We start from the raw sequence: 26004 nt of genomic DNA, 5'->3' as shown, positions 1-26004 counted from the left end.
AGGCGAGAAAGGACAGTGGAATGGACCACTTAGTCACATCTGTCGTTAAGTAGGGTCGGATGCGCGCAATGTTTTTGAGATGGAAGCGGCAGGATTTGGCGATTGACTGACATGAAGAGGAGATCAGAGTCAAAGAGAACACCTAGGCAGCGAGCCTGCATGGTGGAGCTGATGTCAGCACCATTGACTTGGAGGGACACAGACACAGGAGTAGCAACACTTGAGGGAGGAAAGACCAGAATTTCACTTTTGGTCAAGTTGAGCGTAACAACCCCCCACAATACTGCCTGGGGACCTAAACATTTTCCTGCCATCAGTAACATTGCTCCTTTACCTAAGAACAAAGACTGTTCGTGTAATTGCCTTCGTTTACTGGATGTACAATAAAATAATTTATTTACCAAATTTTTCACCGAACGCCCAACCACCCAGAACAGAAGTGTGGCACTCATTTACCTCCCTGACTCTAGTATCACCGTGAAAACCGCGAACACTCCATTGGTTTAATTGATAAAAGGAGAGTACCTGTCATTAAATCTTCAGTTCTACTTTACCCTTCGAAACGTAGCTTTGTCTCGTTATTGAAAGGGAACCTGCCCAGCTAATCACTAGCTCTTTTAAGAGCTCTACCTCTCTCTCTGCTTGTATCCAGCTGATGGAAAAATCTCCAACGGCTGATACCCCCTCTCCACTGGGGTAGCCGTTACATTGAGTTTAAGGAAGTGGGCAGCCATCCAGTTAGAAATAGCAGAGAGGCAGTCAGAGACACTAGTCAAGAGTGACAGGGAGAGATCAGGAGAGGACAGATAGGTTTGCGTGTCATCCGCATAGAAATTATATTGGAAGCCAAATGAGCTAATGAGTTTACCAAGGGAGGCAGTATAGATAGAGAACAGTAGGGGACCAAGGACTGAACCTTGGGGGACACCAACAGAGAGGAGTTGGGAAAAAGAAGCAGAGCCAGAGAAAGAAATGCAGAAAGAGTGCTGAGAGAGGTAGGATGAGCACTAGGAGAGAGCAATATCTTGTAGACCGATATTGCAAAAGGATGAGAAGAAGCTGTTGATGATCAACAGGGGACAGCTACTAAAAGTCGATTTTATTCACAGATCATGTATATATATATATATATATATATATATATATATATATAATTAGGTTATGGTGGTTAATAACCTGCCTCTCTGCTATTTCTAACTGGATGGCTGCCCACTTCCTTAAACTCAATGTAACGGCTACCCCAGTGGAGAGGGGGTATCAGCCGTTGGAGATTTTTCCATCAGCTGGATACCCACCATAACCTAATTGGATTTTGCTTCCCAAGCACTACCAAGCCTCAATAAGCAAACCAGTAACCAACCTCATGCTGATGAGTTGCATTAACAACGAAACAGCTGTCCATGAGTGGTTCACTGGTTTTGCATCTTTTCCTAAATTGTGTTCCAAGCAGTTGTATACTGCAAACACAGATTAAAAGGAATCCATGTTTAAAATGGAATGAGGCAAAAATGTGATTCTTTGTTGAACTAATTTGCATATGCCCACCCAGAATCCTTTGCGGTTGCAACATCGCTGCAGTTTTGGGATTTCTGTGGGAAAAGCAAGTCTTATGGCTTGACTGGTGTGCAGATCTTTGTTTAACATTGTATTAAGTATATATATATATATATATATATATATATATATATATATATATATATAATATCATAAATTTAACAAAATATACATTTTATTTACTGCTCCTTCTTGTTTTTCCCCCTGTTGGTTACTTTTTATCACTTGATCTGTGAACCAAATAGTGGGAAAATGCACTTCTTAATGTACAGCAAAATGTATTCATAATATTTACATTAGGTATATACAGTTGTAGTCAAAATTATTCAACCCCAATTGAAAATCAGGTTTATTGTCAATATTTACAGACTGCCAACTGTTTGCAATGAACAAATAAATAAAAAAGCGATTGAAATAGCTCAACACTATGAATGCTTCAAGTGGTTTTCCCAAATTTAACCTTAAAATGCAATGTATAATGACTTCTCCAGTCTCAAAATTATTTAACCCCCTGAATAGAATCCCTCACAACAGCACAAATATGCAAAACAGGTGTTGTCTCAAACTCACCTGATGCAACTAATCAAGGGCTTCATTAGTTGCACAAGGTGTGCTTGAGCTGGAACACTTGAAATACCTGAACTGGCTAGGGGTTTGTTGAGTGTCACATTTGACTGCATGTTAGAAATAAGTCAAAATAATGGTCCACAAAGTTAAGAGAAGATACATGTGCCCTTCACATACAAGGAACAGGATACAAAAAATATTGAAGGTACTGAATGTTTCAAGAGATACCCTTGGAAGCATAGTTCACAAGTTCAAAGTTAGAGGAAGCTACACTACCTGGACAGGGCAGATAAAGGAAAATATCAATGGCTGAAACCAGGTTTCTGAGAAGTCAGGTTGTAAAAAAGCCCTCGAGTGACTGCAAAAGACCTGCAGCAGGACTTATTGGCAACACAGTAAGGTACATACTAAATGCAGAAGGTTTCCATGACAGTACACCACTACTGACCCAAAAGCACAAGAAAAGTTATCTCCAACTGCTGAAAATCATATATAGAAGCCACAGATTAGGATTCTGTTCTGTGGAGTGATGAAAGAAAAATTTAACTTTTTGGCCCATGTATCAACGATATGTCTGGAAAAAAAAGAGTGAAGCATACACCGAAAAGAACATTCTACGTACAGTTAAGCATGGTGGTGGCTTGGTGATGCTCTGTGACTGTGACTGCTTTGCATCTTCTGGCACTGGAAACTTGCAGTGTGTGGAAGGCAAGATGGATTCATTGAAGTATCAGGAAATCCTAGGAGAAAATGTCATTAGACCTTCCAACAAGACAATGATCCCAAGCATACTTTAAATTCCACCAAGGCTTGGTTGCAGAAGAAGTCATGGAAAATTCTACAGTGGCCATTACAGTCAACTGACTTGAACCCCATAGAAAATTTCAGGTGGGATTTCAAGAAGGCGGTTGCAGCACCCAAACTCACGAATATTACTGAACTGGAGGGCATTACTCGTGAACAATGGGCTAGGAATCCTCATGAACGCTGCCAGAAACTGGTATCTGTCTATGCATCTCATTTTGCAACAGGTAATAACAGCAAAAGGGTGATCTACTAAGTACTAAGTATGTGAGACTGGAGAAGTCATTATAAGTTGCATTTTCAGTTGAATTTGAGGAAACAACTTCTGTTGAGCTATTTTAATTGCTTTTAATAATAAACCTGATTTTCAATAATTTTATTACAACTGTATTCTGCAGTACACTGATTGACCTATCTTTGCACACTTTTTGGTTCATTCAGATTGTTTCCCTAAATATTTTTCATGGACTATACCCAGAACAGCTGAATTGTCAACTGAATGAGTGCCAGAGGTCTTGAACTCAATTTCATTTTCAGAAAAAAAATTCTGCCATGTTGACGTCTAATGTACCGCATATACTCGAGTATAAGTCGAGTTTTTCAGCACATTTGTTGTGCTGAAAAAACCCAAAACGACTTATACTCGAGTCAATGTCTGTATTATGGCAACTTACATTGCCATAATACAGACAATTGGCTGTGTAGGAGGGGGGCTGGCAGGGAGCGTTTACTTACCTCTCCTGCAGCTCCTGTCAGCTCCCTTCTCCTCCGCGCCGGTCCGGTCAGCTCCCCTGTCAGCTCCCAGTGTAAGTCTCGCGAGAGCCGCGGGGGCCAGAGCGCGGCCGCGAGACTTACACTGGGACTTGCAGAGGGAGCTGACTGGACCGGCGCGGAGGAGAAAGGAGCTGCAGGAGAGGTAAGTAAACGCTCTGCCAGCCCCCCTCCTACACAGTGCACACCACTGGACGAAAAAATAAATAAAAATTAAAATAATTAAATATTAATAATAAAAGAAATAATAATAAAATGTAAAAAAATTAATATAACAAAAAAATTAATATTAAAATTATAATAATTAAAAAATAATAATAAAAATGCCCACCCCCCACCAAGGCTCTGCATCACACACACACTGCATTCATACACACACTGCACTCATACACACACTGCATTGACACACAAACTGCATTCATACACACACACACTGCACTCATACACACACACTGCATTCATACACACACACACGCTGCACTTATACACACACACACTGCACTCATACACACACTGCAATCATACACACACTGCACTCATACACACACTGCATTAATACGCACACACACTGCATTCATACACACACACTGCACTCATACACACACTGCAATCATACACACACTGCACTCATACACACACTGCATTAATACGCACACACACTGCATTCATACACACACACACACTGCACTCAAACACACACTGCATTCATACACACACTGCACTCATACACACACTGCACTCATACACACACTGCATTCATACACACACACACTGCATTCATACACACATTGCATTCATACACACACACACTGCATTCATTATATACACACACTGTAAATAAATATTCAATTAATATAATTTTTTAGGATCTAATTTTATTTAGAAATTTACCAGTAGCTGCTGCATTTCCCACCCTAGTCTTATACTCGAGTCAATAAGTTTTCCCAGTTTTTGGGGGTAAAATTAGGGGCCTCGGCTTATATTCGGGTCGGCTAATACTCGAGTATATACGATAAGTGTGAATTGCTGATCTGGTGTGTCTGTGAGTAGTTAAATCACTGTTTAGTAGATATACCCCAAATGAAAACATGAATGCATTTAATAATGTTTTTTTCACTGGGGATATATCTAAAATCTGAAGTTCTCTTTGCAAGCCATCAATGAGAGGTCAATGCAGGTCAATGAGAAGTCTTTGTAAGGCAGGTGCTCTCTGCAATTGCTGCCTCTTGAATTCAGCTCCACTAAGCTAACCAAATCAGGAGGTAACAGGACCGGTTGTCTGATTAACAGACAAGGTGGTGTAACCAGGTGATTTATATAAGTGCCGATTTAGATTGAAATCTGCACATTGTGTAAAATGACAAAAATAGGACACACTCTTCACACAGAAAGCATTACAGCAAGCTTAGGTGCTTTAGTAGTTTGGAGTGTCCCTTTAATGTATGCAAGGTGGCATGGGGAGTGAGTGCAGGAGAAGGAGCCGCATTTGTTCTCCCTTCCAGGTAGCAAAATATCTTGGACCAGATGGTGTCCAGTGGGTTGGCGTACATTCAGGCCGGTGTGCCGCTACCTAGGGCACACTGGCCTAGGGGCACAATCGCAGGGTGACCGGCAGGAGGGGAAGCACTCCCCTCCTGCTGGTCACTGTATGTAGCATGGCCAGAGAAAAGGAGCTTTTGTTCCCCTACCTGGCCTGACAGGAAGTGCTCCTCTCAGTGAGCACCGAACTGCTACCTGTCAGACCGGGGAAAGGAAGATCCTCCACCGTGGTCCGTGGCTTGGCCATGCTACAAAGGTCAGCAGACACAAGAGGAGGGGGATTGAGACACACGGAGGGGCTGGGTGAAATGAGACACATGAAGGCACTGGGGGGGTTAAGAAACATGTGGTTGCAGAGGGGATTGGGACACATGTGAAGGGTTGTTAGACACATGGAAGGGCTGGGGGGGAAATTAGACACATGGGGGAATTGAGACACATGGAGTGGCTGCAGGGGGATTGAGACACATGGAGGAGCTGGGGTGGAAGTAGACACCTGAAATAACTGTGGGAGAGGGAATGAGAAACATGTGGTTCCTGGGGGGATTGAGACACATGAAGGGGCTGTGGGCGGGATTTTGACACATGGAGGGACCGAGGGGAAGATATGAGACACATGGGGGGGTTGAGACACATGTAGTGGTTGCAGGGGGATTGAGGCACATGGAGCGGCTGGTGCTGGACAACTGAAAGGACTGTGGGAGGGGGAATGAGAAACATGGGAGTGGCTAGGGAGATTGAGATACATGAAGGGGCTCTCAGAGATTGAGACACATGGAAGGGCTGAGGGGGGAAATGAGACACATGGGGGGATTAAGACACATGGGGTGGCTTCGGGGGGATTGAGACACATGGTGGGGTCTGGGGGGGATTAGTTGTGTATTTAGGATTTGTGCTGCCCTAGGCAGGACGGTGCTTGGGCACCCCCCCAATTTACATTTTCCCCCTCCCCTTCCTGTCAAGGCCACACTTTGACTGACAGACGCTCACTCATTGACAGGAGCATACACTCACTCATAGATGCATACACTCATTGACAGACACAGACTCTCATATACACTGACAAACAATGACATACACACACTCACTGATTTCACATACTGATAGACAGACATACACTTACTCGTACACACTCACTGACAGACGCACACTCTCACTGACAGACGCACGCACTGACTGACAGACGCACGCACTGACTGACAGACACATACACACTGACTGACCGACACACACTCACTCAAATTCACTGACACATTCACTGAAACACACACACTCACTGACAGACACACACACTCACTCACATTCACTGACAAACACATTCACTGACACACACTCACTCACTCACATTCACTGACACACACATTTCCCCACACTCACAATTATTATTATTATTTTTAAATTTAAATCCACACAGCCTCCCTACGTTTGGGATAGCTGGGTGGCTTTTTCACCTGGGGTCCATGAGTGATGCCGGGAGCTGTAATATGATGTCATATTCCGGTTCCCGGCATTACTGTGGGTCACGCGAGGGAGCTGAGCAGAGAGCTCAGGGGAAAGTGCTCCCTCGCCACCCACCCGCCGGCCAGCTCTTGGGCTCCCATAAAACAAGGCAAACAAGGCATTTGCCTGGGCCTTTGGGGGCAACGTTTTTTGCCGCCCCCTGGAAATTGCGGCCTAAGGCAAATGCCTTGTTTGCCTCTCGGCAGACACATCCCTGGGGGGGATGAGACACATGAAGGGGCTGTGGGAGGATTGAGACACATGGAAGGCTGAGGGGTGAAATAATACTCATGGATGGACTGGGGGATTGATACATATGAAGAGACTGAGAGGGGATGAGACACATGGAAGGGCTTGGGGAGGAATGACACACATGGAGGGGCTGGGGGGAAAATGAGGCACAAGGAGGGACTGGGGTAAATGAAACACGGGGAGGGGCTAGGGAGAGAAATAGACGCACAGTGGGGCTGCGAAAGGGTAACAAGAGAAACACAAATGGGATGTGAAAAGGGAGATTGAGACAAATGGGCTGGGGCTACGATACAAAGGGGCTTGGGGAGAAAGACATTCAGACATTCAGAGGAGCTGGAGAAGGGGGTAAAGAGACACACATATGGGCTGGAAGAAAGTAAAAAATACACAAAGGAGGTTGTAAGAGAACACAAGAGGGGTGTAAGACACACAAAGGGGAAAATGGGAGATAAGATACATTAAAGATGGTAAGGCATCATAAAAGGGTTTGCAAAAACCTGCAAGAAATTCACAAAGGGTTCACTCAGACGGCCACTAGAGGTGCTCCCTAGTCCATTGCTGAGCACTAACATCAAGCATCTTCATGGTCTGCATTGTGAAACACCTTGTGGACAACAGATAAGCCCTATTTATTGTTATTATTGTGATTTATGTTTATTTGTTTTTTATTATATTGATTTCATAAATTGGATTATACTCCTTGGAGGGTGACATCCCCCCAATAACAGATGTCTGCCTTGCAAATAGAGCCTATAGAAAAAGGCTCCGCTTAATGAGTCTGTATAACCTGATTTAGCAATTTCAGTTTTTTAGCCATATTATGCTGTTTTCTATTTCTCCTGTTTCCTCCTAACATCAATGAAATTACTAGAAATTCTCTGGAAGAAGGGTGGGAGTCCCCGGATTTTGAAGACTCCACAGGCTAAGATTGAGTCATTGAGCCATTTCTAAGGGCTCTCTCTATTTGTGAGTTGGAAATGTTACCATTTTTCAGTTTTAATTCATACCTCATTCTTGTATGGTCTTCACTATGATATCTGTATACTCTTATTTCTGAGTACTGGGAAGTACCGGTATATATTTTTCATGGTTTCAGCATATTAGTGTGTATCACCTGATTCGATTGTATTTTAAAGGTACACTGCATTGTTTGCACAAGCTATACTGATTCCATTAGACACATTGTGGGTGCACTTTAATCATTTGGGTTACCTCCAGATCACTTTGTATTTAGTACTTTATTCTCATGGTTTTCACCACTATATTGCGGAGTGCGGACTCTACATATATCAATTGAATCGCCCAAACATTCAACTCTTTTTACAGAACACATTGTTAGAGATAAAAACGTATATCTTTAGTGTCGCTGAGCTGCTAAGCAACTTTATCCACATTGGACATTCATTTTTAACCAATTAATAGCATTTTTGAAAGCGCCTTAACACACACATACCACTGCTGCGACATTACTTCACTTGCAGAATCTGAGCTATCGATTTTTTCCAGATAAGCTACTATGTTCTTTAGTTTGCAATCGGGTTTTCAATTCACTGAAATTCACGGTTAAGTGAGAAAATTCTGCACTAATTGATTAAATAGGGGATTTTCTTTAAACTGGCTTGGAAATGATACATTTGAAATTTGAAATTCCATATTTACTTCTGTGGGTTCCCTCAGATAATTGGGTTTTATTAAAGCAAATTAAAACCTGAATGGCAAAATTAATGCTAAAATATCTGATGTGAATAAAATCTATAACTGTATAAGCTATAGTCACACGGGGTTATTCTTTCACTAAAGTGCGAATCCAGAGTGAATTTCACATTTAAGGTCAAAGTAGTCAAACTGGAAAAATTTTCTCAGCTATGTTTTCAATTTGATTACTCTGGCCTTAAATTTTAAATTCACTTTGAATTTTTACTGTAGTTTATTAGCTCTGACAGACTCACCATTTTGGGGAACATTTTGCTATTCGAATATAAGATTTTTGTAATTCAGAATTTAATGGATAAACTCAAGTTGAGTTGGAAATTATAATCAAAATGAGTTATTCACTAAAGTGTAAATTGTAAAGTGGAATTTTAAAGTGACTTCACATTTTTAAATGTAAGACACCTGTTTTCTGTTTACCAATTATAGCATTAAATGTGAAATTTTCTCTGGATTTCTAACAATTAATATTTTACTGAATATTTGCATATTCAGATTTAATTGTATCTTTTTTTTTTTTTAGAAGCTGGCTAATTTAAACTCCATTTTGCAAGCTTCTCTCCAGCTCACTGTTTAGTGGATAGACCCCCTCCCTCTGTGGCTGAGAGTCTCCAGGTAAATGGTGTCTAGCTAGGTATTCACAGGTGAGACCATACATTCTTTTATCTGCTCCCTCAGATCTCCAGTTTGAGTTACAGAGATGTATCTCCCCTGTGTTTCCACCAACTTTGATTGAATATATGAATCCCAGGAAACCCCAAGGCATTGAGCTAGGCGTTGATATTCAAGAAGCACAGACTGATGAGGGGATGAACAGACCTCTGTGCTAGCCTCTCTGTGTGGATCAGCCTCTCAGACCCCTCTTTCAGCTCACATCATCGCCCTTCCCCTGCTCTACCATTATCCCACACACAGGCAGAAAAGGAGCAGCTGAGGAAAGTTGAACTGAACTGGCAGAGTTTGCAGAATAAAAGTCGATCCCTATTAGTGGCAGAGAAGATGCTCAGCCCTGGGGCTGGGAGGCGGTGATTGCTACACGTGGGTTTTAAGGCAGCTCATGGTACTGGAGTCTGAGCGGAGAGGTGAGAGCTACATCAACGTTCCATTTGATTCCTGGTGATGGGACACATTGTATCAGTGTGATCGCAGCATCAGTGACAATAGAGAGGACCACCCAGGGAGGAGAAATAGCCAGCTCCCCTGTGGGAAAAAGGGGACACAGACAGCCAGCCACCCCCCTCCCCCCCTGAACTCAGAGAGATAACTGAACTGAGGAAGCAAAGTTGGACAGTACTGCTTCACCTGAGGGTCCAGAGATAGGACCCAGACACATCTCTCTGAGCAGGATATCTTCAGGACTGGGCTGGAGACCTCCTGACTCCTGGTCATTGTCCACCAGCACAGGGTCCAGGTGCCGGCAGCCAGGGCAGGAGAATAGTTTTATTTTCTTTTTAGTGGAGGTTCTCAGTAAGGCTTCAAGATTTCGTCGAAAAGCAGACAGGAGGAACGGCCAGCTCTGAGCCGGCTGGTGGCCAGGAAGAGGCTGGTGGCCGCCGGGGCGCTGGGGGTGATCATGGTGCTTCTTCTGGTGGTCCTCATCCCGGTTCTGGTCAACTCCGCTGGGACATCGGCTCACTACGAGATGCTGGGAACCTGCCGCATGGTCTGCGATCCGTATGGGACCAAACCTCCCAGTACTGCTACAGCAGAGACGGTGCGGGAGCATAGCCTTCTCCAGTCACTGCCCACATTCATACAGGGACCCAAGGGGGAGCCTGGGCGACCAGGGAAAGCTGGACCTCGGGGACCTCCTGGAGAACCAGGGCCACCTGGACCAATGGGACCTCCCGGGGATAAAGGGGAGGTGGGGAGACCAGGGCTTCCAGGTCCAGCTGGGGCCCCTGGGCTAAACGCTGCTGGGGCTATTAGTGCTGCCACTTACAGTACTGTGCCCAAGATCGCCTTCTATGCTGGGCTCAAACGCCAACACGAGGGCTATGAGCTGCTCAAATTCGATGATGTGGTCACCAATTTGGGCAATCACTATGACCCCACCACTGGCAAGTTCACCTGCTCCATACCTGGCATATACTTCTTCACCTACCATGTCCTGATGAGAGGAGGGGATGGCACTAGCATGTGGGCAGATCTGTGCAAAAACAACCAGGTAAGGCAAGTCCTGGACTCCTGGCAAGGGGGGATGCATGTAAAAATGGGATTATGGAAACAACCCTGTGCCAAGCTGGGGAACGGGACAAGGCATACATTACAAGTAAACTCAAATCTCACATTGATACCACTGCTTTATCCCATTTATCAAAGCAAAAAAACAGGTGCTTCTCTGGGGCAAAGTGCTAAATAAAGTACAATCACCATGGAAACCTATAGAATTATATATTACTTATGTAAACATTTGAGATTATATTTTTTTATATGTAAAAATATTGTTCAAAATTATTATAATATTGTTTTGACATTTTTGTTGTTATGGTTTGTTCATGAAAAACGTGTTAATTATAATAATTTTAAAATACTGTCTCACTTTGCTCCAAAAAGCAAGAGATTTGCCTTGATAAATTCCGATTTAGATATTTGTTTAAACGTGAATACATAAGAAAATTCTAATTCCTCCTAGTATCTCATCTCCCATATATAAACAATGATAATGAATCCCAACATGAAGAAGTAGGAGTATTTGGCTTAGATATAGTATAGATAGCTGAGCTGCTATTTGGCTTAGATATAGTATAGATAGCTGAGCTGCTACCAGGGACACAAAGTATCTGTCATCTTCCAAATATCTCTATAAACTTTTACACCATGTCCCTAACCAGGGATCACTTACTAAGCTCAAAGGCTGGAGATGCTTCTGATGTTTCACCGGTTACATAATAACACAAGTAATCTTTTTTTTTTTCTCAAGCATTCCATTTACCAACTGCAGGGCAAAAAAAAGCATCTAATTCCTGTCTCCTGCCCCCTTGAAGTGTGATGCTTTTGCCTATTCTATATATTTTATAGAGCACATTTAAACACCCCTGCTGGTTTTTAACCTTTTCTGAGCAGTGGGTGTTCATCTCCAATAACTGACCCTGGGATTAACCTGTCAGGTAAGGAAACTATTATTGAGATATGGTATTTGATCAGTTACCATGTCATCCACTGAGCACCAAAGTACAGAATGGTTTTCTGAACAGGGAAGGTAATGAAATGAATAGTCTCTTGGGCGTATACAGGTTTATAACATAAACCATTTAATTTCCCCAAAGCATAGGTAAAGACAAACATATATAAATAGACACTCACAGAATGAGGAGGTGGTGAGATCACATTCATGTCCAGATATGCAATGTTTTAGAGCTTTATATTGTAATATGGGCTATTTTAAATCTATTTAAATTGAGAGCCTGATAGCAAAACTATTTGAGCCTAAATATTCCTGTGCATGATAGCGTGAAGAGTTATGTAGAAGATAATATTTTATTTCTGCTCTATATACACTGTATATATATATATATATATATATATATATTGTAATAATCACATTAAATGCATGAATTATAAGGAATTAAAAACCAAATTGCAAATTATAGGCCAGATTAAAAATAGCAGATTAAAAACAACACCAACCCTGCTCTAATCATAACTTGCATCTTTTAGAATGAATTTTGCAATTTGGTTTTTGATTCACTAAAATTCACTGTTTAGTCCATTCTTTAGGACTATTTTCTATTTTAGTCTATATTTCGCTGGTCAGTTGTTAAATCTACACAAGTGGCTGTTTAGTGAATATACACATTAGTGAGTCACTTTTAAAAAAAAAAAAACTTCAGAGACTGTTAGGCACAGCAAGATATTGCATAATTCAGATACATCCTGAGCAGGAGATATTTTAAACAAGGCGAATATTGTTCTGTTTTTCCTCATGCATATTTCCACACTATTAAACATTTATAGGGTTATTCAACAAAGTGTGAAAAACAAAGTGAATTCATTTTTTTTGCCAATACAGCCAAACTTGGAAATGGTAAAAATTTTAAAAAATTTTCCAGTTCAACTTTTTGGCCTAACATTTACCATTTTCTTGTTAGTTCTCTCCAGTTCATAATTGTATTAAGTATTAAAAAAAAAAAATGACACAGTAATGAATGGTGACATCATTTTTTATAGAAATCCCTGATTAGCTGAAACATGTTAGGCATGATGATTCACGTGAACCTTCATTTTGTAACTTAATCAATGCAGTCTTTGATCTAACCTTGTTTTCAGTAAAAATAAAAAAAACAACTAAAAAAACAAATATATAAAAAGCAAACTTTCCTGCTGCAAAATGTATTGTGTGTTTAAAGTCATGTTGCTCCATTATAAGTACATTTTGGAATCTTCAAAAGTAAAAAATAAAATAAATGGAAGACTACAGAATATATTGATACATTCTTTACATAGTGTTGAACTGCAGTTTAACCCCTTAAGGACACATGACATGTGTGACATGTCATGATTCCCTTTTATTGCAGAAGTTTGGTCCTTAAGGGGTTAATTTAGATCCTTTATTATTATGCAACAGATGTGTTTCACTTGAAAGGCACTCTTCACCCCCCTGGCACTTAAATGGTTACAGGGCACACTGCAAAATGAAATAAAGCGTCTGTTTAGAAGTGATGTAACTAAGGCCACTGGATCTGATTTTGTTAATAGTTTTCTCATTTTTTGCAAGTCAGTGTAACAATGTACATATCATTAGCAATGAAATACACCTACAAATAACCCATTGGCCCAATCTGGTTATTAAATGGCTCTTATACAATCTTTTTTTTATTTCTCCCTTTATAATAAGTAGGCAATGTGTTTTTTTTTATTTTTATAATCATTGATTTTGTGCTATGATTTCCATCATTTGTGATTTATTTTCTTATTACAATCTTGTATGTTGTGAACGTATACAACGTTTTCAGTTAGGGTAGAATTCAGTGTATCCGCTGTATTCACAGAAATTGGTTTATTAATTAAATCAAGAAGAAGAATCAACTGACAACGAAAATTTGTGTTTAATATTGCAGAGGTGCAAGAGTAGCAGTTTGGCAAAATGAGCCAAAAAGTTGCACATTTTTGCCATTGTCCCATGAGTGCTAATTTTGTGGAATAAAATGCCAACTGTATAGAAGTTATCTTTTCTTTTCCATATTCAAATGCAATCTCTTGCATGTAACTATTCAGATCACCTGATGGATACGATTCATAAGAAACACAGTCCATAATGGTATCAGGGTCAAAGGTTAGCAATCACTAATCAATTGTACTTACAATAGTATTGCAAAGTAACATATGTGCTAAATGCTGAAACACCATGCAGTACTGAAATGATTACATAACATAGCTATATTGTTTCTGTCAATCATTTCAATAATTTTATTGAAAATGTTGGTTTTACACAATATGGAATCTATAGCAAGTTGTGGTCACCGGACGAATAGCAATGAAATATTAGTTCAAAATGTATTGGGTTGGAATAAATCTCCAGCTATTCAGAACCAGAGATTTATTTAGCTCTGCAATATTAGCATATATCTTTTACTGTTTGGTAAATAGGCCTTTTTTGGGGGGGGGGGGGGGGGGACCAGTAGGCCTGATGTGTTATTTGTTGCATTCTGCTCAATGAATTCTTCTGACCAATCGAGTACTGGAATTAATGCAGTTTACACACTAAGAGTCATCACTGATGTAATGAAAAATGCTGAGGTCTAGGGTCACAGAATTAGAAGCATGAAAGTTACTCTAATGGAAAGATTAGCAGAGCCCCTATAAAAAAGGAAGGAATAATTCCTAAACCCAAATTGTCTAAAAACACCACATCCATATCAATACTGAGCTAATATCTGTTTTTACCACCAATACATAATTTTTATACCAAATCTAAAAGATTTTGGTATAATCTGAAATATCTGGTATTTTCAATTGGGCAAGGGAAAATAATTCTCTACAATTTTTTTATTTATTTTTTTTATATGCACGAACCCGCACTAAACTGTAGAAATAAATGCATGGTGTATTTTGTCACTCTTGCATTTTTAACCAAAAATCTCTCTTGTCTCTCGTGCACAAATACACAGCTATTACGAGAAGCCACGTGGGATTTTAAAGCAATTTCTGAAATCCCAAATATTGGAGAAGCAGAGATTTCATTATCTCAGCCTTAGCTAGCTATGATTGGATGGTTTTGCTAATTAATGACAATGGGAGTGAGTAGAATTGCCTAGTCACTCCTAGTTAAAGGTATCGATCTGGGTTACATGACCATGTATTCACATACTATATCCTGGACGCATGATGCTATAGATCAATCTAAAACGGCTTTATATTTGTGTTATGTCAGGCGTCTTATATTAAGAGCGTCTGTGCAACAGACAGAGGCACGGTGCCATGGATAACAACACAATCTCTAGTGAATTTATACACTTTCATGTCATGGGACTTTCTAAGACATACATACTTATCTTCAGCTATTGGAGTGGTGTTTCAAAGCAATTACATTTTTTTTTAATATAATGAGGTATAGGTTAACTTCACCATTACCACGCTTCTGGGAAAAAAATGCTTTACCCAGGCTCCAAACAAGGTAACATTAACCAAAACCAAAGACTAGTGAAACAACCTATCTTCTGCATTATGGCCTGGGTTGTGTTGACAAGAGAATTGTGTTAATAGGCTCCTTGTTCACTGTCAAACAGGGCAAAACCTTTTCATGCAACACTCACTCTTATAGTTATATTTAACGTGCAGTGTAGGATGTGTTTTATACAGAATACTAGAACACATTGTAAACTTGCATGTGCCAATCTTCTTTTACGGCCAGGTAAAGATAATTAAATCATGGTATCCTGCAAAAATAAACACACCGTATATTTATAATATCTATAATTCCAAAAATAGTGTGTATATTGTATATATTGTATTGCACTAAAATATATACAAAAATGTTAATATAGGATTTTTATACTTTACAATAAGATAATAATCTCCATATAATTTAGTCTGTGCCTGCCATAACACATCATTCATAAAAATAGATCCTCTCTGGATTTGTACTTATTGTCATGATATAGTAAAAAATAGTTGTGATTCTTATGTAATCAAAGGGATGTGTTATATAATCATAATTTCATATGTCATCTATATATATCCCAACTGTTGGGGGATTTCAATGAACAATCTCAAAAAAGAGCAGCAGAACAGCATAGCAGAATTTATTTTATATATATATATATATTATATATAAAAAATCTTATATATATAAAAAAATATATATATATAATTCTGCTGTTCTCCTGCTCTTTTTTGAGATTGTTCTTTAAAACCCCCAACATTTGGGATATATATAGATGACATATGAAATATAATATATATTTAATTTATATTTAATATACATATATAATTATATCAAATATATATTAAATATAAATTAAATATATTATATAAGTATATTTATTCATAAATTAAATCTATATATTAAATATAAAACCTTTAACTGAATGTAGCAAAGTCTAATTACAAGCATTGCTACTGGATGAGTCTTAGAATAAGGGTTCTAAATTAAAATAAAACAATAAAAAAAGAAACAAAAAATGTTTTCAACCAGATACATTTTATTCTTTAACATCTGTAAATATAATATACGGTACTAATTCAATGTTTATTCAGGAATAACAGTGATACAATTATACACTTAGAAATACTGTGATAGTCAGGATTCAAGCCAATGAAAACCATTTATCCAAGAAAAACAAACAAACCCATCGTATAGGGGGAAAAAAAACACAACATATACTGTTTAGAACCTTTAGCACAAATCACTTGTCTACCAGTATAAATGGGAGACCAAGAAGTCGTTGATTGGTTTTATAAAGTAGGATGGCTCGTTAGTTGATCCATCTTATTATAAACAGGTGATCAAAGGCAAATCTAGGGTGATAAGGGAAGTTCTCTATGTGTCAAGACAGTGAGGATAGCTATACGATAGGCATACAATGGAAGAGGAAATCAAGTTTACAACGCTAAGTACATGGAGGTAGGACAGTAGGGGAAACAAGGAGAAAAGGTGTGGGCGGGGGGGAGCAGTATATTTATGAAATAGCAATGTATGTGTTTCACATTTTTTTAGAATTGCTCTTCTTCAATAAGTACGTATGTTAGGAATGTGTTTTGTTAGATCAGATAACATTTACACACAAAAAAAATCTTTTGTACTAATGGCAGCAGGGTTGTATAAATATTTATGTGAATGTGTTTGACCTAAAGCAGAATAGCATTCCCACAAATTCAATCTCCAACTCATAACTGCATTGTAAGCTACGTCTGCTAATGATATTTGGTAGGAACGCGCCAATACCATTTACCATGTAGCTCCTATTAGAAGCTGGAAGTCACTCGATAGCGACTGTTCAAACACGCATTAATGTGTTTGAGGAAGCAAATTTCTTCTTTAAATTGCAATGACCTCTTGCATGCAGTTTAAATTTTTATTATCCAAACTGGATGCAGGCACTTCTAGAACAATTTAGTTAAATCACACATTTGCTGGTGCAGCGAGAGTACAGCAAATGCAGTCAGTGAAATTAAGATGAATCGTATAATATGTCAAGGAAACATACATTTATCTGTTTTAGTTCTTTTTGACTTTAATGCAAAATGGAGCCTAAATTAAAATGTGTGTTTTTACTTGTATTTTTTATGAATGCTATAGTTGCCCCTTGCATACTTAGGCAGACAGTACATTAGATAAGAAAAATGCGTTGGCCACAAAACGTTAAGACTTTAACATCTGATTCCTGAAGCTCTTCACATCCAGCATCATCACACTTATCATAATGGTGCCGGACATGGCGAATGCTCATTGGCAGATTGCAGTTATGAGCACTCATGCCCTGTAGGTTCTCAATTATTCTCTATGTGAAGCATCTGTTTAGAACCAGAGATCATCATAATTGAGGATCTTTCGGTGGCTAGTTCAGGTTGCAGAGAAGAGACTGGCCCACAGCTGGATTACAGGTAAGTTTACTGTTTTTAAACATAGGGTTAAGTAATCTACATTAAAAAAAGGAACGCACACACATTAAAAATAAACATTTTAAATGTGAGTGGTCCTTTAAGGAATTTTAGAGTCGACAGACTATTTATATGCTGGAAAACGTCACAGTTAAAATTCCAGTCTTTAAATGACAATGCTGCCATAGAAATGCAGAAAAGTCACCGCATTCATAAAAAATAGTGTAGTGTATTCTATCACTTCCTTCAATGGCGCCATTTAAAACGAATGTGCTATGGTAAGGTTAGACATAGGGCGAGTTAGAATAAGATTAAGGTTAGGATAGGATTAGGAGAAGCTAGGCTAGTTTTGCTATCTGTAGCATTTAATGTAGTTATGGTTAGGGGTAAGTTTAGCGTTAGAGGGTCTAACGATTCGGAGGTACCTGTCTTTAAAAGCTGTGGGCTCCAATGATCCAATTAAGCTGTCTTTTTAGTTTATCTATTTTGTTCTATAATTGAAATTCATCTTGAATTAACTCAATTATGAATACATCCTTTTATTTAAACTGTTACTACATACAGTACACTTTATGTGCAGTTATGTTCCATAGAGCCATTTGTGCATTGTGAAATATTATTATAATATATACAGAACACATTAGGGAACTTGGAGAATTAAAAAAAGCAAATAATTTCTACCCGGAATCAAGAAGGCTAAGACTATATTTGTAGCTAATAGTGTAACCTTACTAAACAGTGAATTGACAAATGGTTCACAAAAGATATAACATTATGAAGATAAAACAAATCCAATTTTGTTAAATTGGGCATTTTAATCTTACTTCTTCAAATATCTACTAACTTAGCACAATTCCATTTTAGTGAACAAATCCCCAAGTTGCTCCAGTCATAATACCACTGTATGTCATGGGACAGGGTTCTAAACATTCCATCGTATAGTTATATATTGTTTATCAGTGCGACATAGCACAATTTTATTAAATGAAAATTCTAAGTACCCAAAGAACAACGGCTTAATGAAGTTAATGAAGTGTATAAGATCATTGGTGTATAGAGGTGAGAATTGCATAGGAGGCTGGCAGGATAAGGATGATTGACATATTAAAAACCTTCTCCCACACACAAAACTTCCCTAGCACACCCAACACGATGTTCCCTACAAACACTACATAACCTACACACATATACACACTACATTTCCTTCACATACACTACATTTCCCTGGATCCCAAAAAATACAAAATATAAATATATTAAGGCCTGGGTATACTTTTTTTAAGCCTATATTTTGTATCTTTTTGAATCCAATTGTACGATGTAAATAGGGCCATTTTAATATACACTCAGAATACAAGTAACGTTTTATTTATACCTCCACACCTATTTATCACTCGTTATCACTGAGCTCTGTGATACACTCATACACAACGCACATCACTGTGAGCTCTAACACCATTGAGGTCAAGCATTACTCCATAGCGAATGTCCCCAACCAACAAGTCTTAATCAGCAAATAAACGAGGAAAGCCCAGAACTCCAAGGAAATACAAGTGTGTGGCATAGATGAGGATCAAGAAGCTATACCGCTCTAATTGTTGTATATGTACATATAAGTGTATATAGGATATAGAATGCACACCATAACAATCTCAAAAAAATATTGAAATTTTATTATGTACAAAAAAGTACCAGAATGTAAACATATAAGAAAAAATAAATATAAACAAAGTAACAGAAGTAAAGGCAGATACAATAAAATAATAGTAATAAATTACCACAAAAATCCTTACAAGCCTCAGACAGAAACACGAGTCACCAAACCCCCCCCAACGTTTCGGCACCAACTGGCTGCCTTTATCAAGGGAGCCAGTTGGTGACGAAACGTTGGGGGGGGGTTGGTGGGGGTTTGTTGACTCGTGTTTCTGTCTGAGGCTTGTAAGGATTTTTGTGGTAATTTATTACTATTATTTTATTGTATCTGCCTTTACTTCTGTTACTTTGTTTATATTTATTTTTTCTTATATGTTTACATTCTGGTACTTTTTTGTACATAATAAAATTTAAATATTTTTTTGAGATTGTTATGGTGTGCATTCTATATCCTATATACATTTGAATATTTAAAGCACTTGAGGGAGTGCTTATATGGTTTGCACCTGGCTGTTTTTATATTGTTTTGTCTCTCCATGTGCTGTTGATTTGAGAATATGTACATATAAGGCCATGGAGAGTCTTGCACAAGTCCCTAAATCGAAGCCCAACCCTGTAAAATGAAGTCTGAATTTCCCGTTTCCATTATCACAGTTATGTGTGTAAACCAATATTTTATCCAGAATGTATTAATGCATATTGAATACCAGGAACTGCTATCTGGGCTGCAATGTCTACTTATTATACCTTTTTTGCATTTGGATGCAATCTAGTCATGCTTGGTCATTTTATCTCTATTTGCTCTTTCAAAGTTCTGGATAAATATAATGCATGCAATAACTGAACTAATTTAATTAGATATTTGTCATCATTAAAGGAAATGGTTGTTGAGTCTAATCATAGAAACACGACTTTCTAACAAGCATGAGTAATGCACGAGTAAAGGATCTCCCTTTCGGTTTCATGGTAATGTATGAATCACAAGGTTTTATATTAAAGGGTTACCCTGACTGTTTTCTAAAAAAACAAATGTTTTACTTGAGAATGCTCTATTGGGCATTATTCATTAGGTTTCCTCCCCCTTAAAATCCTGCAAAAGAAACTTTAAACTTACCTGGAATCCAGCACCAAGTAAAGCAGTCCTCACTGGATTCCACCCCTTGTAAGATGTCACTGGTACCCTCTCATGGACCATTTCACCAGCTTAGAGCACAAGTTCATGTCCTGAGCCACTTAGGGGGAGGTAGGAAAACTTACTTTTTTTTTATGTCATAATTCACTAGTGGGGAGGAAGAGCACAGAGGGAAGAGGGAAGGGAGAAGGAGGGGACACTGAAGCCTCTCCTTGTAGGCGCTCTGCAAGCAAGGGAGAAGTTTGTTGTCAGTGCAGTGAAGACCGACGTCATTTTTGCACAGTATGTACATTAGGTACATTATGAACTCTGTTCTGGCTTAGTCACTTGTGCCAGGCGTGCAACTAGAACCCGTCATCTGCACAATTTCAATCAGAAGCGCTGCACATGCAGATTTCTACCATCATGACCACTTCTAAAACCAGACGTGATCATGGTGGTTGGAGTAATCCTTTAAGTATAGAGATGGACAGAATCCACACCATAAGTATTGCGTTGGAGGGAGGTAATCGTATAATTAAAGAGTTAGACAGAGGGCACCCTATAAGTACAGAGTTAGACAAAGTGCACCCTATAAGTACAGAGTTAGACAGAGTGCACCCTATAAGTATAGAGTTAGACAGAGTGCACCATTTATATATAGAGTGTGACGATATGCACCCTGTAAGTAGAGAGTTAGACAGAGTGCACCATTTATATATAGAGTGTGACGATATGCACCCTGTAAGTAGAGAGTTAGACAGAGTGCACCATTTATATATAGAGTGTACCATTTATATATAGAGTGTGACGATATGCACCCTGTAAGTAGAGAGTTAGACAGAGTGCACCATTTATATATAGAGTGTGACGATATGCACCCTGTAAGTAGAGAGTTAGACAGAGTGCACCCTATAAGTACAGAGTTAGACAAAGTGCACTCTATAAGTATAGAGTTAGACAAAGTGCACTCTATAAGTATAGAGTTAGACAGAGTGCACCATTTATATATAGAGTGTAACGATATGCACCCTGTAAGTAGAGAGTTAGACAGAGTGCACCCTATAAGTACAGAGTTAGACAAAGTGCACCCTATAAGTAGAGAGTTAGACAGAGTGCACCATTTATATATAGAGTTAGACAAAGTGCACCCTATAAGTATAGAGTTAGACAGAGTGCACCATTTATATATAGAGTGTAACGATATGCACCCTGTAAGTAGAGAGTTAGACAGAGTGCACCCTATAAGTACAGAGTTAGACAAAGTGCACCCTATAAGTAGAGAGTTAGACAGAGTGCACCATTTATATATAGAGTGTGACGATATGCACCCTGTAAGTAGAGAGTTAGACAGAGTGCACCCTATAAGTACAGAGTTAGACAAAGAGCACCCTATAAGTATAGAGTTAGACAGAGTGCACCATTTACATATAGAGTGTAACGATATGCACCCTGTAAGTAGAGAGTTAGACAGAGTGCACCCTATAAGTACAGAGTTAGACGGAGTGCACTCTATAAGTATAGAGTTAGACAGAGTGCTACGTATAAGTAGAAAGTTGGATGGAGTGCATCCTATAAGTAAAGAGTTATATGTGGTGCACCCTATAAGTACAGAGTTAGACAGAGTGCACCATATAAATATAGAGTGTGAAGATATGCACCCTGTAAGTAGAGAGTTTGACAGAGTGCAACCTATAAGTACAGAGTTAGACGGTGTGCACCCTATAAGTACAGAGTTAGACAGAGTGCTACGTATAAGTAGAAAGTTGGATGGAGTGCTTCCTAGAAGTAAAGAGTTATATGTGGTGCACCCTATAAGTATAGAGTTGGATGGAGTGCACCGTATTAGTACAGAGTTATAAGGAGTTCACCCTATAAGTATAGAGTTATACAGGGTGCACCCTATAAGTATTGAGTTATACGGGGTGCACCCTATAAGTATAGAGTTGGATGGAGTGCACACTATAAGTACAGTATTGGATGGAGTGCACCCACTATAAGTATAGCATTGGATAGAGAGCACCTACTCTCACTACTTATATAACCAGTCCAGAATCTCCAGTTTATAGATGGTGGAACCTTTCTCACGGATGAAGAGTTCAATAAAAGCTGAAATAAAACCAAGAACCGGTGTAGCTGCCGAGGAGTATTGAAACATTTAAGTAGACACCTAGCTTTTGTGGTTATTAGTGTGGGTGATGTTCATTGTGGATCTTCTCAAACAGGATTTAGTCAATTACAGAGTTTTACTCTATGACCTAAAACATATTTAAAGAGCTGTTGACTGGATGTCATAGCACACTCCTGACTATTCCGCATCTCACTAAACAAGCTATTAGTCTTTGTCCATTAGAGTTAAATGCTAAAAGAATTAAAAGCTTGAGAGGGGTTACTGATGTGGTACATGGTAGGGATGTGCATGGGCAAAAAAGTTAGTTCAGTTCGGAAATTCAGGTAAGTAAAAAAAATGTGTCTGCTTCGTCAATTCGGACCAATGGCATTCAATGGCACTTCGGCAATTCGAGACATTGGTAATTCGGACCCTAACCCTAACCCCTAAACCTAATCCCTAACCCCTAACCCTAATCACTTGTTTTGCCCCTAACCACTTGTATTGCCACTTTTTCAGAAATCCAAAGCAATTCGGAACTTCGGCAATTCGGTTTGGCACTCCGTAAATTCGGCAATTGGAACTTCGGACATTTGTAAGCATCCGAAACGTCCGGATTTCACGAAATTCACTTGAATATACATTCGGAACGAAACGAATGTCTAGTACAAGGGTGTTTAGGATTATTGAGTTGGAGTGGGGTTAAAGCCTAGGATTATGGTAAAGAGTATTTTTTAAGGTTTAGGTTTTGAGTTCTTTGAAAAAAGGGTGTTTAGGCATGTGGAATTAGAAGGGTAATTTGTAAAGTACTCATCCTCCTATGTCTTCTGTAGTCTACACAACCTCCTATTATTGATTGTTCAGCTGCCGGAGCTGGTATACAGTGCGCATCACTCAATGTTTTTCCTGCTCCTCCTGCAAGGCATTTCCTTTGTGAGAGGCTGTTAGTGGGCAGGTGGGAAGTGATCCCTTCCACTTCCTGTCTAGCCTCACACACAGACAGTGAGTTTTACACCCTCTATAACTGCTCTTGCAGCTGTGCTATTAAGCATAGGAGGCTGACTGGACTTCAGAGGATACTGGCCAAGGCTCCTGGCACTTGTAGATTATTTAAATAAATAATCCATGCACAATAACCACTACAGCTCTGTTTGACAACAGTTTGACAACTTACCTGGGGTCTGCTGGGATATGTGACTGTAGTAGGGCATAGGAGCAGTGGTGTGTGTGAGTGGTGCAATGTGTGAGGGGTGCAGTGTGTGTGAAAGGTTCAGTGTGTGTGTGAGGGGTGTAGTGTGTGAATGTGTAGGGCAATGTGTGTATGGGGGGCTAAGTATGTGTGTGTGTTTGTGAGGCAATGTGTGTATGAGGGCAGTGTGTGAATGTGCATGGTGTGTGTGGGGGCAGTGTGTGTATGGGGGGCTGTGTATGTGTGTGTGGGGCAATGTGTGTATAGGGGGTGTAACGGATCCCTCCGCCGACGGATGCTCCTAGCGCTTCTCAAGGACCATCAGCACCGCACCAGACACCATAAGCACCGCAGACTCTACGAACCACCGTAGCTTGGTTGGGATCTCGCCGTCTCCTTCCCACCCTGGGACTCCAACTTCTGGATCCAGAAGCGTATGGGAAGGACCTCTCCTCCAAGAGAGTATAGCTGGGTCTCTCCTCCAAGAGAGTATAGCTGTATAGCTGAAGAGAGAGAGCTCTTAAAAGAGCTAGCAATGAAGCTAAGGGAGTATGAAGAGCATAGCAGTGCTGTAGTGATTATAGCTGTCCCCCCCAAACACGAGACGAGGCTGCGAGTTGAGAGTCAAGTAGAACTGGTTTAATGAGCATACAGGCCTTTCTTATATACACATTTCCCCACAAGGTTACCACCCACGTGGACCTTGTGGAACACAGGACACAAAGTTACAACAGCCAATCAACACAGTACAGTACAGTCAGATACTCCCAGCTAATGCACACAAACCCTCCCCTTTGCCTGTGATACAATGACCAAACACAATGGACTAACTCAATTACCACAGGCAGAAAATATCCAGTTTTACCCAAAGTCCAGAAACACCCCAAAACAATAACATATCCCCACAAATCTGGGTGAACAACATATCCAAAAATCACCTAGATCAGAGCAGGGGTTCAAAAGTTTTATGGAAGTCACATTTGACCGACCGCAAGCATGGCTTTCATGCCCAAAACAGGTCCACAGATTTAGGCTGTGCGGCCGGTCTATCTAGAGGATCTTGGAGATAATTGGCTTAAGTGGCTGTGGTAACTTAATTATCTCCATTAACAGGAAATATCTCTAAGTCAAAAACTGTTACAAAAACCACATAAAAATACATAACTCTTATAATACAATGTTTAACCTATATGTCCAACATATCCCCAGATAGCTTGGATCTGAGCGCTCAATGTGTCCAATGTTAAAAGTGCCTTATAGTACAAGGAAGGGTGAAGTCAGAAAATAGCAAGGGCTGATGGGAGATTGAGGAGGGAAAAAGCAGCCAGTTTCCCTGGGACAACACCCTGCTGGAGAACAATAGGACAGGAAAAAGGGGGAGGGGAAGAGGCACAGTTTCCCATGGATTTAAAGGGGCAGAAAAAGTGTTTTAAAATCCAATAAGCCCAAATAGATTTTCTAAATTGCAATACACCCCAGTTGCCATAGTCACAGGGCAGGAAGCGGGCAAGTAGTCCACTCCGAAAGCCAGTGGCGAAGGGCAGTTTGTCACAGGGGGCAATGTGTGTATGGGGGGCTGTGTGTGTAGGGGGGCAGTGTATGTGTGTGTGGGGGCAGTGTGTGTATGGGGGGCTGCGTGTGTATGAGGTGGCAGTGTATGTGTGTGTGTGGGCAGTGTATGTGTGTGTGTGGCTGTGTATGTGTATGTGGGGGCAGTGTGTGTATGGGGGGCTGTGTGTGTGTGTGGGCAATGTATGTGTGTGTATGGGGCAGTGTATGTGTGTGTGGGGCTGTGTGTGTGTGTGGGGACAGTGTGTGTATGGGGGCAGTGTATGTGTGTGTGGGGGCAGTGTGTGTATGGGGGCAGTGTGTGTGTGTGTGTGTGTATGGGCAGTGTATATGTGTGTGGGGGCTGTGTGTGGGGGGGCAGTGTGTGTGTAGGGGGGAGTGTGTGTATGGGGGGCTGTGTGTTTGTATGGGGAAGCAGTGTATGTGTGTGGGGGCAGTGTATGTGTGTGTGGCTGTGTATGTGTATGTGGGGGCAGTGTGTGTATGGGGGGCTGTGTGTGTGTGTGGGCAATGTATGTGTTTGTATGGGGGCAGTGTATGTGTGTGTGGGGGCTGTGTGTGTGTGTGGGGACAGTGTGTGTATGGGGGGCAGTGTATGTGTGTGTGGGGGCAGTGTGTGTATGGGGGCAGTGT

The 26004-nt window shown here is 40.0% G+C and overlaps 1 protein-coding gene across 1 annotated transcript in view; it reads left to right on the top strand.

Annotated features, from left to right (window-relative positions):
• Positions 1 to 9957: 9957 nt before the first annotated feature.
• The window catches only part of C1QL3 (complement C1q like 3), a 37180-nt gene continuing 21133 nt past the window's right edge, over positions 9958 to 26004 (top strand). Inside the window, exon 1 of the mRNA XM_063450773.1 lies at positions 9958 to 10864. Within this exon, the coding sequence (XP_063306843.1) occupies positions 10271 to 10864 (594 nt within the window). The 5' untranslated portion in view covers positions 9958 to 10270. The remainder of the gene's footprint in view (positions 10865 to 26004) is intronic.

Source organism: Pelobates fuscus, chromosome 4, assembly GCF_036172605.1.
Source record: "Pelobates fuscus isolate aPelFus1 chromosome 4, aPelFus1.pri, whole genome shotgun sequence".
In the NCBI taxonomy this organism is placed as follows: Eukaryota; Metazoa; Chordata; class Amphibia; order Anura; family Pelobatidae; genus Pelobates; species Pelobates fuscus.
Note: the sequence above shows the minus strand (reverse complement) of the source record. Positions and strands in the feature narration are given on the sequence as shown.